Consider the following 18,549-nt stretch of genomic DNA (forward strand, 5'->3'; position numbering starts at 1 on the left):
TACCAAATGCGGGGCCTGGAGTTCAAGCCCCAGAATCACCAAAAAAATAAATAAATAAAATTTAAAAACGACTCTTGTAACCAGTCCTTATAGTTCCTTTGTGTACAATGCTTTAAAATTTCACTTATAAAATAATTTTATGATTTTTATCTTCATTTTTGTTAGTGAAAAATTACCCCATTGTGCTATTTTTGCTGTTGTTGGTACTGAGGTTTGAACTCAGGGTTTCATCCTTTCTATGCAGGCGCTCTACCTCTTGAGCCACTCCACCAGCCCTTTTTGGGTTGGGTATTTTAGAGATAGGGTCTCACAAATTGTTTGCCCGGGGCTGGCTTTGAACTATGATCCTCCTGAAATCTGCCTCCTGAGGAGCTGGGATTACAGGCATGAGTCACTGGCACCCAGCTCCCATTGTGTTTTTAGATTCCTAAAACTTCCCTGCTTCTTAACCTAGCTCCCTTTAAAGGTAAATACCATAACTGAAGGTCACGCAACTCATTTTATTCTGTAAGGCTAGCCTCCTCAAGTTTGGCAGGTCTTTGTTTCACTCTTGCTTTTAGTGACTATTAAGCCACAATGCTTCTTCATGCTCTTGGGCCTTTATGGATTTTCCTCTCCTTGAACTGACATTGTGCCTCAGTTTGAGCCTTACCTGAATATCATCCACAAAATCCATCATCCAAATGCCCACCTTCGATATATAAACTAGTCTTATAGACCAAATAATAGCCTTACCACAGAAAGCATATTAAAACATTTTTTATCAAATAGATGTACACATTTTTCACAATTATCTTTATGTTTTTACTTGGTTCTCTGATGGCCAAATAATTTATTTGTGGCCTCTTTCTTGATAAGAACCGTTTTGTTATTGTTACTGCTATTGTTGTTTGGAGACAGGGCTTAGTAGGTGGTCCAAGCTGGTCGTGATCCTCCTACCTCTACTTTCCTGAATGCTGGGAATACAGATATGTACCACCATCCCTGGCTATTTATTTTTGTTTGGTTGGTTTTGTTTTTGGTTGTGCTGGGGTTTGAACTCAGAGCCTTACACTTGTTAGGCAGGTCCTCTACCACTTGAGCCATGCCCTCAGTTTTATTTGTTCTTTTTTTTTATTTTATTATTCATATGTGCATACAAGACTTGGGTCACTTCTCCCCCCTGCCCCCACCCCCTCCCTTACCACCCACTCCGCCCCCTCCCTCTCCCCCCCACCCCCTCAATACCCAACAGAAACTATTTTGCCCTTATTTCTAATTTTGTTGAAGAGAGAGTATAAGCAATAATAGGAAGGAACAAGGGTTTTTGCTGATTGAGATAAGGATAGCTATACAGGGAGTTGACTCACATTGATTTCCTGTGCGTGTGTGTTACCTTCTAGGTGAATTCTTTTTGATCTAACCTTTTCTCTAGTTCCTGGTCCCCTTTTCCTATTGGCCTCAGTTGCTTTTAAGGTATCTGCTTTAGTTTCTCTGCATTAAGGGCAGAGAAATGCTAGCTAGTTTTTTAGGTGTCTTACCTATCCTCACCCCTCCCTTGTATGCTCTCGCTTTATCATGTGATCAAAGTCCAATCCCATTGTTGTGTTTGCCCTTGATCTAATGTCCACATATGAGGGAGAACATACCATTTTTGGTTTATTTGTTCTTTATGTAGAAAAATTTTCACTGTGCCGGGTGCCGGTGGCTCATGGCTGTGATCCTAGGTACTCAGGCAGAAATCAGGAGGATCACAGTTCAAAGCCAACCCTGACAACTAGTTTGAAAGACTGTATCTCAAAACTGCCCAACACAAAAAAAGCAGGGCTGACAGAAGTGGTTCAAGTGCTACAGCACCTGCTTAGCAAGTGAGTTCAAATCCCAGTACTACCGAAAAAAAAATTTACTGGTTTGGGTCTTGAAATATAAGCCAAACTCAAAAAGTTAACATCTATCATTTATTAATATTCATAAACAACCTATAATGAAATTTAACATTTATTAAGGTAAATCAAATAGTGGCTAACTACCTCTCCAATCTGTTGGTTTTCTCCCTCTTATGATTTGGATTTAGCTAGATTACTACAGGTGGCTCTAACATAGTGCCATCTGTTTGTAAAGTATGTTTTGCAAAAGTACCATTACATATTTGCATACACTTGCTAAATTGAAAATTTACAAACTGAAGCCTGGAAAGTTCGTCATTATCTTATTTTGACTTATACTCCTCTGTTCTTCACAACTTCTGTACATAAGGTGCTAAATGGTTAATATGTTCAGAGTTTTAACTAAAGCACAAGACTGAATCTTGCTGCTGCCTACACAGGATTCTTGAGGTGAGGGGCAATGAGCCCAGTGCGCTGTAGCCGTTCCCGCAGCTCAGCTCAGCATTTGTGGGAAAGATATTGGCTACCTTGACTCTTCGAGAATAGCTAGAGACAGGAGGGAGTTGAATAGAACAGGATGTGGCTGCTGGGCAGCGTTCCAAAAGCTCCTGTGTGCATGGCTGATAATTCTATCCCAATGTGCATCTCCACACCTGGAGTACTCCAAAGTCTGTATATACGCAGTGCCAACTAAAAATCTCGTAATATCTGTGCTGGTGATGACTGCTTTAGCCCAGGTTCTCTTTGCAAGTTTGGTGAGTTATTTCTCAGTCGAATGAAATGAAAATTGGTAAACAGCATTATTACTATTACTTAAGATCATTTAAAGAAATACAAAAATAATATGAAGAACATGAAATTTGATTGTTATTATACACATATCAAATATGTGTGTGTTTTAAGTGTTTCCTGATAAATCCTAGACAGTCATTTTTACAGAAATTTCTTGCCTCTGATTCTGGAGTCATGAAGCAGAAAGGTTTTTTTTACCCTGAGAAATTATTGTTATAGTATTCTAACGAACAACTTTTAGGAGTATTCTACTGAACTCTTTAAGATTTGCATGTTTCTCCAAATCACTGTTTTATATTCACCCTACCACAATCCCTTCGTCTTGGAACTGGCCCCTCAGAATTCCCTCAGGCTTGCTCATTTCCATCCTTACCTTGCCCTTTGAGGAGAGAACAAACATGGACACACTGACTAAGCAAACTGACACTCACGAGAAGTTCACAGATTATCAGTGGCCAGTGGCCAGAGACATATTGTGCCTGTCCTCTCTTAAGTTGTAAACGAATTTTGGCAATAAACACTGAAATAGACACAATTTCTGAGTGCTATTTCATGGATTTTTCTAAAGTACATATGGTAACAAGAATATATCCGCTGTCCATGATTAACCAATATTCTGCTTTTAAATTTTCACCTGACCACAGGGTGGCAGCAACTGAACCTCCTACGGAGAAAAAGGAGGTAGGGAATTGGGAGGCTTTCCTTGGGTACCGCCCGGGTCCTGGCAATGTTTTCACAAGCTTTTCTCCCTTCATGTGATTTATTCATGAACTTGAATGGCCATGTCCCGTGAAATTGGTTTAGGAGGTAGGTTAGAGCAGTGTTGCTGTAAAAAATGTTCAAAGAGTACTTTCCTGCAGGAGTCGTTCTTGTTGTGAGCTCAGGCACAAAGGGTAGAAGACAGAAGTCCAGAAGTGCAGGCTGAGAAGCTGACAGACTGCCCCGCAGGGTCTTTGGTATGTGGAACAAACAGGTTTAGACACTTTGTTTTTTCTAAATGGGGGGGTATGTATCTATTTGTCTCTGCATTTATGAAGACATGCAAGATACAGATGCCATATCTGACAAATATATGTAAAAGTCAACAGTGAATTATATAATAACACCATATTCATTATAATTGCTAATGTTTATTGAACCCTTCTTAACTAGCCATATATGTACATGCTGCCATTTAATCCTCTCAACCTACGTCAAAGGAGAGTCTCTTATACCCACAATCTACAAAGAGGATGAACCGTGAAGAGGGGCTAAGTGGTCGATGGTAGGAAGAAAATTAGGATTCAAGCCTGGCAGTCAGACTCCAAGAGCCAGATGTATTTACGTCAAAAAGTCTTTTTATATTTCCATCATCAAAGCAGAGCTTTCATTCAAGACTGTTTCTGGCATGCACGCGTGTGTGCGTGTGTGTGTGCATGTGTGTTTGTGGGTGTGTGTGGTGTGTTTGTGGGTGCACGCATGTGTGTGCGTTTGTGCATGTGTGTGCACGTGCATGTGTGTGTGTGTCCCACCTGCCTTACATTTATATCAAGGAGCCATTAAATGTTAACACTTGCATGTCCAAATATCTCTATTCAAATCAGACATTCCTAATTAGTGTTTAAAAGAGATGTGCTTAAGTCCGTTGATAAGACCACCATTGTTGTTCAAGGCTGTGGCTTTGGACATAGGCCTTAGTTATGATTTGTGACACATTTATGGACAGCTGGCACTGTGGCACTAAACCCAGGAGTTAAGAACATGGGGCCTGAGAGTGGCGGGATCTGAATTCCTTATCTCACACTTACTAGCTAAACAATCTTAGCCGAGTTATTTGCACTACTAGAATCTTAACGTCCAAGATAACAGCAGTTCCACCCCAATGGGATGCTGGGAATTATTCACTAGCTTAGGCAGTTGTATCCAGGGGTGACAAGGCTGGATACAACTTGTATCCAGGGGTTCTGGAGCTGGCCCACATGGGTTCAGAACACTTGTGTGACTTTGAGCACCTTTGGAACCGGAACCACTCTCTCAGTTTCTTCATTTTGAAAGTGACCCTTTGAATGAAACACATTTCTCTCAGGGAGGATGGGGACGGCCTGAGATGACACACTTGAAGTGGACAGAGAAGCACTGACCATGGTGGTGTCATCAATCAGTGTTAGACCATTCACTCAACAAGCATTCGATGCCTTCAGGTAAGGGCACTGTGACAGGGTGGGGCTGGAACAGTTGAAGAGTAACACATGAATCCTGACATCATGACACTTCCTATTGGAACAGTCAAGCCACAAATAGGTAAATACACTTTAAAACAGACATGGAGACCTGTGTCGTAAAGAAAACCATTAGATAATGAGTAATGGAGGAAGTTCACACAAATATAATGTTGTGTTCAATCCAAATCTGTATTGATGCATATTGTTAAAAAGATGGAAGTGGGGGGAAAAATAAAAGAAGACAAGAACAAGCAAAGTTTGAAGTCCTAAGGGTAAGGGAAAGCTGGCAACCAACTCTACCCACAGGACAGGATGTCCATGTGACTCGGCAAATGGCAGGACATGTGTAGGGTGTGGGGGACACTGAAGCCCAGTGGAAAACTGTTAAAGAAGCAGCTCTAGCATGAGATTCCCTCCTTCATTTTGGGCTGTTGGACAAGGGCCCTTCCCCATTCTCTGTCAAAGGCTGGAGAGGGTAAAATGAATGGCACCAAACAGAGGATGTCACAAGTAATATATTAAAAATAGGGGGATAAATGAACACATGTGCAATGAGGTTGAATTCTGAGGCTCACTGGTCTCTCTTACTACTCTGTCCAGAACACGGCCACTGGCTTTTATGTCCAGGGAGGACACCAGCATCTTCCCCAGGAACTCTTTCCAGTGCAAGAGTGCATGCCTAAAGACAGAGACATTGGGAAGAACCTCCAAATGGCCTAGCCTCATGCTTAGAACCATGAGTAAACTTTTTTAAATCATCCACTCTTTATGTGTAACCATTATAAAAATGTTTGTTGTTTATTTTATCAAAACCAATGGGCCTCTTATCAAATGCTACTTGGTAACAAAATCTTCTCATAAAAATAAGAATTTTATTAATAAAAAGGAAATAAGCTATTTGCTTCACTGTTATTAGACTTTCTGTGTGATCATTTAGTCTAGATTGTTCAGAGGACTAGGCAGACCATTGGGCACTGTGGGCTCGCTCTTGATCTTGACAAGCAACTAGGAGCTGTCATCTTCATGTCCTCACTGTCGAGATCAATCTGCCTAATTTCAGAGTCTTTCATTTCCAACTAGAGTCAGAATCTTCCACTGTTCACCCATCTTGTTCACAAGCACCTCTATTCCACTGTTACAGGTTTCTGTTCTTGAAGTAACCAGAATTTTCTACACAGGTTGTACTTGCTCAGAAAGGAGCAAGGTGTTGCCCACTTCCCCTGTCTGAACATAAGGATTTCCATGTTCCTCCAGTACAGCATTGTCTGCCTTATCTTCATCCTCACCCGTTTTTATTTCTTCAGAAGGAGGTGGTAATTTCTTGGCTAGATTTGTTACCATGTTTTCAAGATATTCTGGCAAATTTTCAAACTCTGCTGGCTGGTTGGAAGAAGTGAAGGATCCTCCCTGCCATTAGTCTCAGGGCTCTCCAGCCATAATTTGAATTTTTCAGTTTTCTATTCATTTTTCAAGCTTGTTTTCAGGGTCTGCTTGTTCAGTGGCTTCTTCAAAGAACTCCAAAGCTGGAATGTATTCCCCGTCCCTTGGTCACAGGCTTCCATATGGTCAGTAGAGATTCAAAGCCTTGTTAACTCCTCATTTCCCATCAGGATTTTCTTATTGGATCTTTTGCCTAGGATGTCCTGTGGGGCTGTTCTCTTCCATAGCACTCTGGTGGCCTTGGTATCTGATGTTCTTTCTTCACAGGACTTGGACAGCTTTCATTTTTCTATGAGTTCCAGTTTTCTTCATTGTTTAATATATGCTGAAACTCTTCTTGAGGTGGTGGCTCAGATAGCATTCGGTAGACTGATTTTGTAGTGCCTTCAATGCAGTGTTTGTTCATCAGTTAGACACATAGTTTGAACATAATCTGGAGTACAATGAGGTACTGCAACAGATATTTCTGTCAGTCAGTGGCGAACCCATCAATTTTTTCCTTATTAAAATTTTTGTAGAGACATGACCACAGAAACAAGAGGTGTGATGTTCAAGACACAGGTCCCAGACTGAGGGGGCCCAACAAAGAAACAGCACAATAAACAAAGAGTCATCATTGTAAAAGTTTAGAATTCTAACATGAGTGTTCTGCCATCTTTGAGTATTAAAAAAAAATAGGTCACACACAAAAGGTCAGTAATTGGGTTGGATTCAACCTTTTTCATAGCTGAAAGTCCACAGATAATATCTTCCAAATACTAATGAAAAGTTACTTGCAACATGAAATTCTAACCAAACTACAAAAAAAAAAATAATAGAAATAAGCTACTGGAGGTGTGGCTTAAGCAGTAGATTACCTGTTTTGCAAGTGTGAAGCCCTGAGTTCTTTTATTTCCTATGATCAGTAAGCTCTTAAAGATTGTTCCACAAACACAAGGATAGAAAACAGGATGAACACAGGAAAGGAGCAAAAGAAACATTCATTAATGTTATTAACATTCATTAATAATGATCCCAGGATGCCAACTATATATCAAGTATACAGGACAACCACCAGAGTAAAGTAGCGTGACTCACAAATGGACACATGCACACTACCTGTCACCATCTTACCTCCTGCCACCAAGCCTTCATTTTCACTTTGGAGTCCAAGAGGATGTGCCCCAAATAAAAGAAAGAGGACAGCATCCAGGACGCAGAACTCACATTCCTGCGTATGGCACCATGGGCATGCAGTGGAGGGAAGCTATGGCGACACTGTGCATCGAACCTAGAGAGCTCCACAAAGAACTGAGGTCTCCAGCCCAGAGGGCTCCAAGAAAATGTTGGAAATAATGATCAGATTATCATCAACCTTATAGAAAATCCTCTTGGAAGGCTACTGGGTAGTGTAGAAAGATTCAGAAAGAGAATGAAGCAAAAGAAAAAAGGCAGTTACTAATTTTGAGGAGGAAAAGTGAGAAAGGAAAAAGTATTAAAGGACACTACAATGTACACTTCTGTGAGTTTTTCTTTCTTTTTTTTTTATGCTGTACTGGGACTTGAACTTGGGGCCCCATGCTTGCTAGGCAGGCGCTATCACACTTGAGTTACTCCACCAGTCCTACTTCTGTGTATTATTTGCATTTATGTACTTACATAATCATGGAATATTGATTTACCAAAAACTTTTAATATCAGTATATTGGGAGTTTATAAGATGGCTATGCTATCATGAGAAGACCTTAGAAAACATCTAAAATTGGTGAATTAAAGTCACATTTACATAGTCTATAGAAATATGGAGATATGTAAATTCTAAAGAAACAGCTAAAAGCCTTAAAAAGAGGGTTGCTTTTGAGGAGATTTAATGTGAAAGGGAAGGGGAGGGATTGCTGTACCTTCCTTTAAATTTTTCTTTTTATTTTGGCAGTACTGGGGTTTGAATTCAGGGCCTCACATTGTTAGGCAGGTGCTCTACTGCTTGAGTAACTCTGCCAGCCCTTTTAGTGCTGGGTATTTTTGAGACAAGATCTCAAAAACTATTTGCCTGGGGCTGGCTCCAAACCGAGATCCCCCTAATCTCTGCCTCCTGCATAGCTGGGATTAGAGCCATTAGCACCTAGCTGCTTTTAACTTTTAATGCAACAATGCTTGAAAAGTAAACACACCTATCACTTAGATTAAAGAATAACTTTTTAAAGCACCTACCCATTTCTGCCAAGTGATATAATTAATAGTAATGGTAGCAAACTGATCACATTACTTTTACATCTTGTTTTCTCTCTGCCCAAGGAAAACGTGACATGAAATCATCCAATGTGTCCACGATTGCATCAACTTGACATTGTTCTATTTCTGTTTTTCCAGACAAATCTATAAAAAAGAGAGAAAGACCCTTAGGCTTACCAAGATGGTCAATTTAATATACTATATTAAGTAGGCAATGTATTTAGGGATGAAAATTCAACCCTATTCAACAGGGAGGCGGGATAAAATTAGGGAAAGTTCAGGCCTGGTAAAAAAATACTACATCTCAGATTAACCGTGCTTTGGGTCAGGGACCGCCCTTACACCTGGTCAGGATCCACACATGCCCCGCCCACTTGCTGAGTATTGCACCGTGTCACTTGGTTCCTCCCTTCCCACAGATGAGCAGTTTTAAAAGTTCTTGTGAAAGAGAAGCATGCTCTCTTCCCCAGCAGACTTCACCTGTGCCCACCATGCTCCCTCTTTTATTTCCCTTCCCCAACTTTTAATAAAATCCTTTAAAAAACATCCACATGACCTGCCATGGATTCTTCCAGGTAGGACACAAAGAATTTGGAAGTCTTCTGATCACAGACTCCACCAATGCCATTAACGTTTTTGGCAGGCCAGCAAGGAGAAACAGTGAGCCCCCAGACTTTAGAGGGTCCTTTTTTTTTTTACTCTTTTCTCTATTTTTCCTCCAGCATAGCCAAGTGAATGAGCTGAGCTCTCCCCTCAGGGAAAGCAGTAGGCCAGATGCACGGTCGACCGCACCTGGGTCCAGGATTCACCTGGCAGAGGCACACGGTTAGTTGCTGGTTTCTGCCCTGGGCATATGTGCCCCAGGAGATGGACCACATTAAACTGTGATACCCTTCTTCCTCATCCTCCCTTACCCCGTGCATGCATGCAGTGCCCAGGCATGCACGTGAACGTGCCCATGCTCTGTGTGCCCAGGCCAGCAGCTTCTGCCCGGCAGCCTCCAGCTGGAAGGGTCCGAGCCACCTGGAAGAGGGAGTGGCACAAAAGTGCTGCCATTAGTGGGAAGGCCAGGGAGGCCGGGGCCTAGGAGCCCACTGCGACCCCGGGAGCATTGGCACTTTCTAGTCCCACCACTCAGCGTGGGCCAGCTCTACAGCCCTACCTCTCAGCATGGCCTGGAAGCCCTGCCAAGCTGGGATAAGCCTAGCTGGCCTTTGGAGTCTGCCTGGCTGGCAAGGGCACTATGAGTGCAGAGGAAGCTAACAAGGACCTTCCTCCCTTGTCCTGTTCCCTTGCCTGTCTACCCTCCACGCCTCTGCTTGCCATGGGCACCTGGTTCCCACCTCCCACCCATGCTCTCCTTGTCCCCATAGCCTGCAGAGATCAAGGAAACACTCACCCCAGGTCACATTCCCTTGCCCCAGGGACACATGCCCAGGCCTACCAGTAAGTGGCTGGCACCCTTCACTGATGGGGCTTATGGGATTAGATACCATGTTCTAAAGATAGTTCCTAAGTCTGCTTTCCTTAGGGAAGCTAACAAAGACTCACAGAGTGGCTCAAGTGGTAGAACAGCTGCCTAGCAAGTGTGAGGCCATGAGTTCAAATCTCAACTTAGTGTGTTTCAAGTGTTTGGTCTTTTCTTAGCATGACTAATTCCTATAGGCAGTTAACACCTGTCTCTCGGGGAAATGTCTTTTATTCCTGTAACAAATTGCTAATTTGAACCTCTATGTTACATGTAGCATGTCTTTGTGTTCCATTTGAGAGGCCCTTTGTAGAAACCATGTGGTCACAGGGAGTGCTGCCATCATGATGAAGCCACCATGTGTACAGCACCATCTTGCTACTCCCTAGGGATAGGAAACTCATGTGTGATACCATCTTGCCATCCTGTAGGAAAATTGTAACTAACTTGTGATTAAAATTCTATAAATTAATATGATTTTCCTATATTAATCTGTTAAGGATTGGACAAAGAATAGGGTATTTGTGTTAAAGAGCTGTTACAAACTCCTTAAAAATCTACCTGACTAACCTACAAAAATAATGACAAAAATAATTTATTTAAGAGTACACTCTAAATTAATGTGATTATTTTATGTGTCACTGTGTGTGTCTTCCGTATATGTCTTTGTCTCCTACCAATTGTGGGCACTTAGTTTTTACTTTTTTGAGCTCATACATGTGTGCTTACATTTTTTTGGCATGCCTAGGTTAAAACATCTGTGTGTGTGTGTGTGTGTGTGTGTGTGTGTGTGTGTGTTTGTGTGTTTCAATGTCTTCAGGATGATTCTTAAACTACTTTTATAAAGTTAATGTGTACAGCTGTCTCAAAAGTTATCTGAAGTTCTAATCTCAGCCAGGCCTTACTATCTTATGCCTTAGGACTAAAAGAAATTTTACGGACATTATCTATTTCATTCTATTATAAGTGTAATTTACATCTCACTCTTTTATAATTAGGTTTATTTACCCATGTATTCCTATAGATTACTATTATAAAAAAGATAATTTAATTTTTTTCCTGAGTCTTTAAAGGTATACGGTTGCTAGGAGTTTTGTTAAAAACAGTGTTACCTAAATTTGGGTTTTTACAAAGGTTATTTCAAGATACAAATTAAAGTCTTAAAGCTTATAAGTTTTTGTGTATATATATATGTGATTGGGTTGACTATAGCTTAAAGTTTGCCTAAAAAGTTTTCTAAGGTTGAAATTTAAGGTACTAATATGTATTTAAAAATGGGTTTCTATTTTGTAAAAGTAACTGCCAGGGACTTTTGTTGCTATAGGCTGATGCAAAATTTTACCAAAACCAAACAAAACTTCACCTTCCAGATGGGATGATAAAACCTGAAGATTTTATTGGGAACTACTAAAAAGTAATTAATCCTAAAATACATCATTAACTCTCAATGACCTAGCCTGTTATTCTTGGGCTCTATGGGCCACATACAGTTCAACAACAACTCTGCTGTGTGTCATTCTGTTAACATCAGCAGTCTAGGATGTGATTTCTTATCAACATCTGAGCCATGACTCTTAGTCATTGGGTTTCCTAACTTTATGCTTACGCTCTTATCTCTGTTTCTGTAGTTAGTCATTTGAGACATTAATCTTGTTGGTTTGTTATTATCTTTTTAAAAGTATATATACACTTGTTCCATTATTCTTCTCAAGCTTACAAGCTGACTACAACCCCAAGGCCTGATGTGGGAACAGCCCAAGGGCGATGGGTTTATATCAGCCAAGTTTATCTTGGTGAGATTTGGATTTGATAGTTAATTCTTTACTGCTTACAAAAGTTCATATTAAGATGTTTCTTAACAACTTTTAATATGTTTTGGACTGGGCACAGCTGGCTTATGCCTGTAATCCTAGCTACTCAGGAGACAGAGATCAGGAGGATTGAAGTTCAAAGCCCGCCCAGGCAAATATTTTGTGAGACCCTATCTTAAAAAACCCTTCACAAAAATAGGGCTGGCAGAGTGGCTGAAGGTGAAGGCCCTGAGTTTAAACCCCAGTACCACAGAAAAAAAAAAAGATGCTTCTTTTAATACTCAACAAATTATCTTCTTTTATATTGTTATCTTCTCATTTTGTTTTTGGTATCAGCCTCTTTTCCCAGAGTATGTTTTAATAGTTGGGTTAACATTCAGGATCAGCATCCCATTTAGGAACCCTCATGCAGGGGTGGAAAAATGAGCCCTTAAGAGAATGAATGACTCAAAGTCAGGGTACCCTGCCACTTGCTCACTCCAGAGAAGTCTGAAGGAACCAGGTCAAATGGACCTGTATTGGAGGCTTCCTCGATACAAAGGGGACACCTTACGGATCTCAGAAGTTCTCGCTCTCTCCCAAGGAGCAAAGGCTCCACTTTCCTTTTCCCTCTCTCTCCACCACCCAGCATAGAAGTCAACAAGGTCTCCATTTGGCCATGTACTTACATACTGGGAGTACTTTGATCCTGCTAACAACAACAAAAAAAAGATGACTAATTTTCTACATTGCACATTTGAAATTGTTTTCTATTCTTTGCATCCTGCTTAAATTAGTCTCTTGCCAGACACAAAAACGCTAAGGTATTCTTTTTAGTAACACTGAGGAAACTAAGTGAAAATTCTTTTACTGCTAGTGATTTGTACGTGTATCTAAATGTTATAAATCATTTATAGAGTTAATAGTGTATACATGTAAATAGCTATAGCTCTTTTATCTAAGGTACATTCTATCTAATAAGGTCTTTGACATTTCTTCTCTTTATGAACAATGTTAAAAGTTCTGCCGTTTAGGTCTGACATCTGTTTGTCAGCTAAACATTGGTTTACCTGACATGGGCTAGGTAAACATTGTTTATATATATAATTATATATGTGATATATAATTGAGCATTAAAACATGAGCTATTTAAAATTACTGACACTGCCTTCCCTTAACCATTAAAAAATTTAGGGTTTTTAATTGCCAGTTCAGTATTGCCAGTGCTGACAACCACTAACTTGTTACTTTACCTAACCAAAATTCAAGGTTTAAACTGTAAGTTGCTACTGGATATCTTAGGTGTCCTTGTATTCTTCAAGTATATCAGCCCTCTAGAATAGAGTTAGAAAAAGACACTATACCAAGCTGGTGTCTTAGCCTCTTTTCCAAATATAGTAAGAGGTTCGATAATACTATATACAATTAAAGTATTATGTTAATTGCTAAAGCGTTAACCATGGTTACTTCAAATTTTGTCATTATGGTTCTAATCCTACTGGGATATTTACAGACAAACCCATGGAAAATGATTCTGACAAGTGCTTGTCTGTCAACTAGGACAGACATTCTTAAGTAGTGGGGTCATTTTTTATTTTCATTGAAAAACGTTACAACTGTTGTTTGTGGATACTTTACAACAATTTAAAGGTGTCAGCACATCCTTTATGGGACAGACAATTAGATTTAATTGAGCCCAGACTAAGAGCCATTTTTAAATAGATTTCCTTGTTGCTTAATTTGGCCAAAAAGGTTACATTGGTACTGACTTCTGATTTGTCTGACGTGCTACCTCCCCTCCTCAGTGGAACAAAATCTGACTTTCTGGACTTTCTGAGAGAAGCCAATCCTGCTCTGGGGGACAAAACTGTCAAACTGGCAGAAACTTCTGAGATGGTTGTTCAGAGGAACAGTTTAAGAGGACCCAACTCCTGAGTGGTCAGCGTTCCCCCAACTTCTTAGAAGAACAAGTGGTGTTCAGCCACCCAAGACAGTTCAAAACGACTACACAAATGAGGGGATTTCTCCATATACAAATGGAGTCAAATACATCAGTACTGTACAAGTAACCAAAGATGAGAGATTTTAAAAAAGGGCTCTTATGCATGTACTCTAATATTTTAGCTTTCTAGGCTTCTGACAAAGGACAAACTCTTGTCTTTGGCCAAGGCTTTCTGTTTAAGCAAAGGCAGTATAACTTTTACCATTGATGTTTACCCTCTAATTGAACTGGTACCTGCCCCCTAGTACACCTGGCTCCTAATGTAGATATTGCCTAAAACAATTGCTCCTTAATTGCCAACTACAGTAGCAGTCCAAATAGAGGGCCATCTAAGGGTCAAAAATAGCTACAGGTATAAACACCAATAAAAAATAACCATAACACTCTGTCACTTTTGAAAATGAAAAGTTAGATTCTCTGTCCTTCCTGCTACACCTAGCAGGCCCTGTTGATGCTCTTATCATTGTTCATGTTTAGGTAATGCCTTCTAAATCAGATTTATCTCTTCCAGGATAAAAGCCTTTAGGACCCAAATCATGAGGCAACAGGGCTGTTGATCTCTACAAACAAACGAGATCTCTGAGAAACCTTGACTGTGCTAAACAACCCTCAGCAACCTCACAAAGATTTTTTCAAGCTCTTGTCCCTGGGGGAGTTTAAGGCAGGCTAGAAGTAAGGAAAGTTCAGGACTCATATGTAGGTTACCTAGAGAAAGCCCAGACCACTTTCACCTGGCTGGGAATTGCCTTGCCTTTCCCCACTCATTGATTATTGGATGGGAATCACCCTTCCCATATCATATTGGTCAAAACCTTATCAAAATGGACAAATAAGAATATGGATTTCTCTACATGCTTTCTGAAGAACTTAATATCTTCTGGGTACCACAGAAGTACCCAGTGTTTCCCTTGTGCGAAACCAGTTTCTATTAGGTTTATACCCTACATGTACTTCCACATACATGCTGGCACACTCGGTCCACAATAAGGATATTGCCCTAAATCATCAATCCTTCACTGTCCCATTACAACAGCAATCCAAACCAAAAGGCTCATTTGACCTACCTCCATTTTAATTGAGCCAATAATAACTGTAGAGACAGATACGAAAAAAATAAGTTCAACAGCCCCTCTCATATTACCAAGAATTATTTAAAGACTTTGCTAATAGCCAAAACAATGAACAAAACCATAGCCATACTTCAAAATCAAATAGACTCTGACAGTTTTCACTTTTCAAATTAAAAGAAAATTAGATCTTCTGACAGCTAAGAAAACTTCCCAAATCTGGCAACAATCCTTGGATTCCTGGAAAACATGGTTTAACACCTGGAATCAGCCCCCATGGGTAATGCACCTGGCAGGGCCCCTTCTGATTCTCCTGCCAGAGTTCACATTTAGGTCATACCTCTTAAACTTGCTAATCAAATTTATCTTTTCCAGAATAAAAGCCTCTAAGATCCAAATTATGATATGACAGGGCTATCAGTTTCCTGAGATAGACCAGATGCCATGAGCAATCTTGATTGGGCTGGACAGAGACTCAGACAGTGGAAGTCACTGACCAAGTCCCCAGGGACAGCAATAGGAGAGGGACAATATTCCTGATTTTGTCACATGTCAGCCTGAAGTAGATACTGAAGATGGACTGCCCCTCTCCCTTCAGAATTGTTTGGAATATTGTCCCTCAGGGGGACATTGAGGCAGGTTAGGGTTAGGAAAGCTTGAAACTCCTCCCACTCCTGACTCAAAGAGCTCCTCTCCCTAGCCCACAGATCACAGGAGCCAAGTAATGACACATTCTCTCTTCACCTCCAAGTTCAAAAGACCCCAGCCCTCCTCTCTCACTGCAGTGCCTCCTTTCATCTGGCAGAGCCAGTGAGCCCCTTTCCTTTAATAAAACTTTTCTATCTCACCACATCCATGTGTTCTGCATAGATTCTTCCATGCCAGAGCCACAAGAACCAAGATCTTCTGAAAATACCTTTTGCCATTAACATGCAGATGGATTAGAAAGAAAGGGGCTTTAAAAGAAGCCCAAAGTTGCTGGGCATCAGTGGCTTATGCCTATAATTCCAACTGCTTGGGAGGCTGAGATTGGGAGAATCATGGTTCAAGGCCAGCCTGGGAAAAATAGTTCATGAAAGTCCCATCTCCAAAAAAATAACCTGACCAAAAAGGGACTGGAGTTATGGCTTAAGCAGTAGAGCACCTGCTTTGCAATCATGAAGCTCTGTGTTCAAACCCACTTTCACCAAGAAGAAGAAGAAAAAGGAGAAGCTCTAAGTAGTTTTCTACTCAAAAAGAGTGTGAGAAGAATAGGAGAGGAGAATGAAGTCCATGGAGTATAGGGTGGGAGAAAGGACAGCAAGCAAAACTAAGAACTAAAGGTCTTCATTCTTTCCCATCAATGCCATGGGTGTAGACACTAAGAAAACAATCCAGAACCCAGTTACTCAAATGTGGGGAGTGGATTATGAGAGGCCTTTGAGGACTTGACATAAGCAGAGTTGTGCTAAGTGATCTACAGGCTGAGTTTGGCACAGCCCCAGCCACAGAAGGGGGCGAAGGCAAAATGCAACACAGCTCCTTTTCCTAACTTGTTTACATTCAGAGCAGTAGGAGCACAGGTTTCTTGTTACAGTGCCATGCCCTTGTTTACCACTGGATAAAAGACTCTCTGAAGGAGGACATGGTTAATTGGTTGAGGATTGATGGATTGATTGGCTGGCTGTGGGCTGCTGCTGCCACCACTGCTGCTGGCTGTTGTGTGTCTTCACCAGAGCAGCTTTCTGCACCAAAAAGCTAAAGAGAACATGGGACATTGCAAATCTAAGGACCAAGACTTTAAGAGAGAACATGGGACAGTGCAAGTCTGAGAGCCAAGACTTTAAGAGAGATTAAGGAAAACATGGGACAGTGCAAGTCTAAGGAAAGAGACTTTAAAGAATAGAAAGAGGAGAGACTTTAGAAGTAAGATTTTAAAGAATAGGGAAAAGAAGCAAAATAAAAGAGGCTGTTGTGTGTCTCCATCCTAGTGCTCAGCACACCTGATCCCAAATTTATGAATGTTTGTCTGCTATCATTTGTTCTTTCTGCATCTCCAGTCACCCCCAATTAGTTTGGTAGAACAAGAGATTGTGAGAAAGCTCACCTGACTCAAAGATGCCTCTGATGGCACTCAGTGGAGGAAAAAGACCCCCTTCTATCTTTTTCAGTATGATTAGGATGAAGGACATCATTGAACATAATTTTAATAGTCTTAAGAAATTTTAACGTTCATGTGCTGTTTGTATTTTCAGCTGATTAATTTTCTCTAATTTATACTTTTATTATCAAAAGTTTTGGGTAAGACATACTGGTCCAATTTCTCAGCTAAATTTCAAAAAAGATATGGTGGGGCAAGGCAGTGTGGGATAGGAGAGACAGTGGGCAATCTAAAATAAAATATTCTACTTCTCCAGGGAATTCACAGAAAGTTAAACTGAGATGGTACATTTATTTTGCTCTAGCATTTAATTCCATTCTTATTTGTATTATAGTGTTCAATAACAGTTATTTAATGAATATTGGATAAATATAATGTATTTTATCATTTATCTAAAGTCTCAAACACAACAGACATGTTACCTGTGTTTTTGGTCAAGTATCTTGCTATTGCCAGACTCTGGTGAAGCATAAGTTCATTGACTTCTAAAACAGGGATTTTGCCAAATGGAAGAGCTTAAAATAAAACAAGGAAAGAATCAGCTTCATACTAGAACTAAGAGTTATAACACATCCATTTCTACTGGTAATTATAGACATAAATTCTGACTTCAAAGTCACATCATTCATAAATATTTGTTCTTAAAATTGACATTTGACAACCTGTAGTGGAATCTATGTTTTGAAAGATTAAAAACATTAGAACATAAAGTCAATTACAGAACTGTTTTTTAAAAACCGGGTTTATAGTGGTACCATATATTACACTATATATTGTCTTGTGGACTTTGAAAAAAATACCTGTCTTTCAAAGCTTCATTAATTTTGTGTTCTCAAAAACAGATCACATAAATTACTGCTTAAAACACAGCCTAATGACTATAGAATTTGACTTACATATGAGATATGATAAAAAAAATTTAACCAAAGTCTTATTTTGATGAGGGACAGATAAGAGACAAGCATTTTTATACAAATATAACAGATAACATATTAATATTTTATCCCACTTTTTTCTTATCTAAGTCTATTATATTTTTGTCACAAAGTAGTATACTTTTATTTTAGAAGACCTATACATTTAACAATAAAATAATTCTACTGCATAGTTATAACCATGTTTATATTTTAGTTGCTTGTCCACATTGTGACAGGTCATCTTCATTGTCAGCTTGATTGGATTGAGATTGGTAAAGCAGACCTCAGTGTGCCTAGGAAGGCAGTTCCAAAGATAATTAGGTCATGACGGCTCTGACGGCTCTGACCTAATCAATAGTTTAAACCATTTGGATAAAAAGTTGGGACAGACTGTTAGGAGGTGGTGGAGTTGTGGAAAGTGGGTGTGTCACTGCCACTGTGTGCCCTTTGAAAGGGAATAACTTGACTCTGGTCCCTTCCTGTTGTTAGGAAAAACACCACGCACAAAGAAAGCTCACAGAAAAGTCTCACATCCATAGAGCAAGGTTTAATGGCGGACCCAACTGCCAGGCTGGCTGGGGAAAGATGGCACCGCAGCGCACCTGGGCCAGGCGTGGCTTTTATAGAAGGGGGAGGTTAAGGAAGTTAGCGCATGT

General features: G+C 40.2%; 1 protein-coding gene and 1 pseudogene across 1 annotated transcript in view; both read right to left on the reverse strand.

The window, feature by feature from the left end:
- Hpgds (hematopoietic prostaglandin D synthase) overlaps positions 1–18,549 on the reverse strand; it is a 53,066-nt gene that overhangs the window by 4,712 nt on the left and 29,805 nt on the right. Inside the window, exons 3-4 of the mRNA XM_074041378.1 lie at positions 17,399–17,491; positions 8,544–8,653 (exon numbers count right to left, since the gene is read on the reverse strand). Of these exons, the coding sequence (XP_073897479.1) occupies positions 8,544–8,653; positions 17,399–17,491 (203 nt within the window). The remainder of the gene's footprint in view (positions 1–8,543; positions 8,654–17,398; positions 17,492–18,549) is intronic.
- Positions 1,236–8,481, reverse strand: LOC141410845 (THO complex subunit 1 pseudogene; annotated as a pseudogene).

This window comes from Castor canadensis, chromosome 9, assembly GCF_047511655.1.
Source record: "Castor canadensis chromosome 9, mCasCan1.hap1v2, whole genome shotgun sequence".
In the NCBI taxonomy this organism is placed as follows: Eukaryota; Metazoa; Chordata; class Mammalia; order Rodentia; family Castoridae; genus Castor; species Castor canadensis.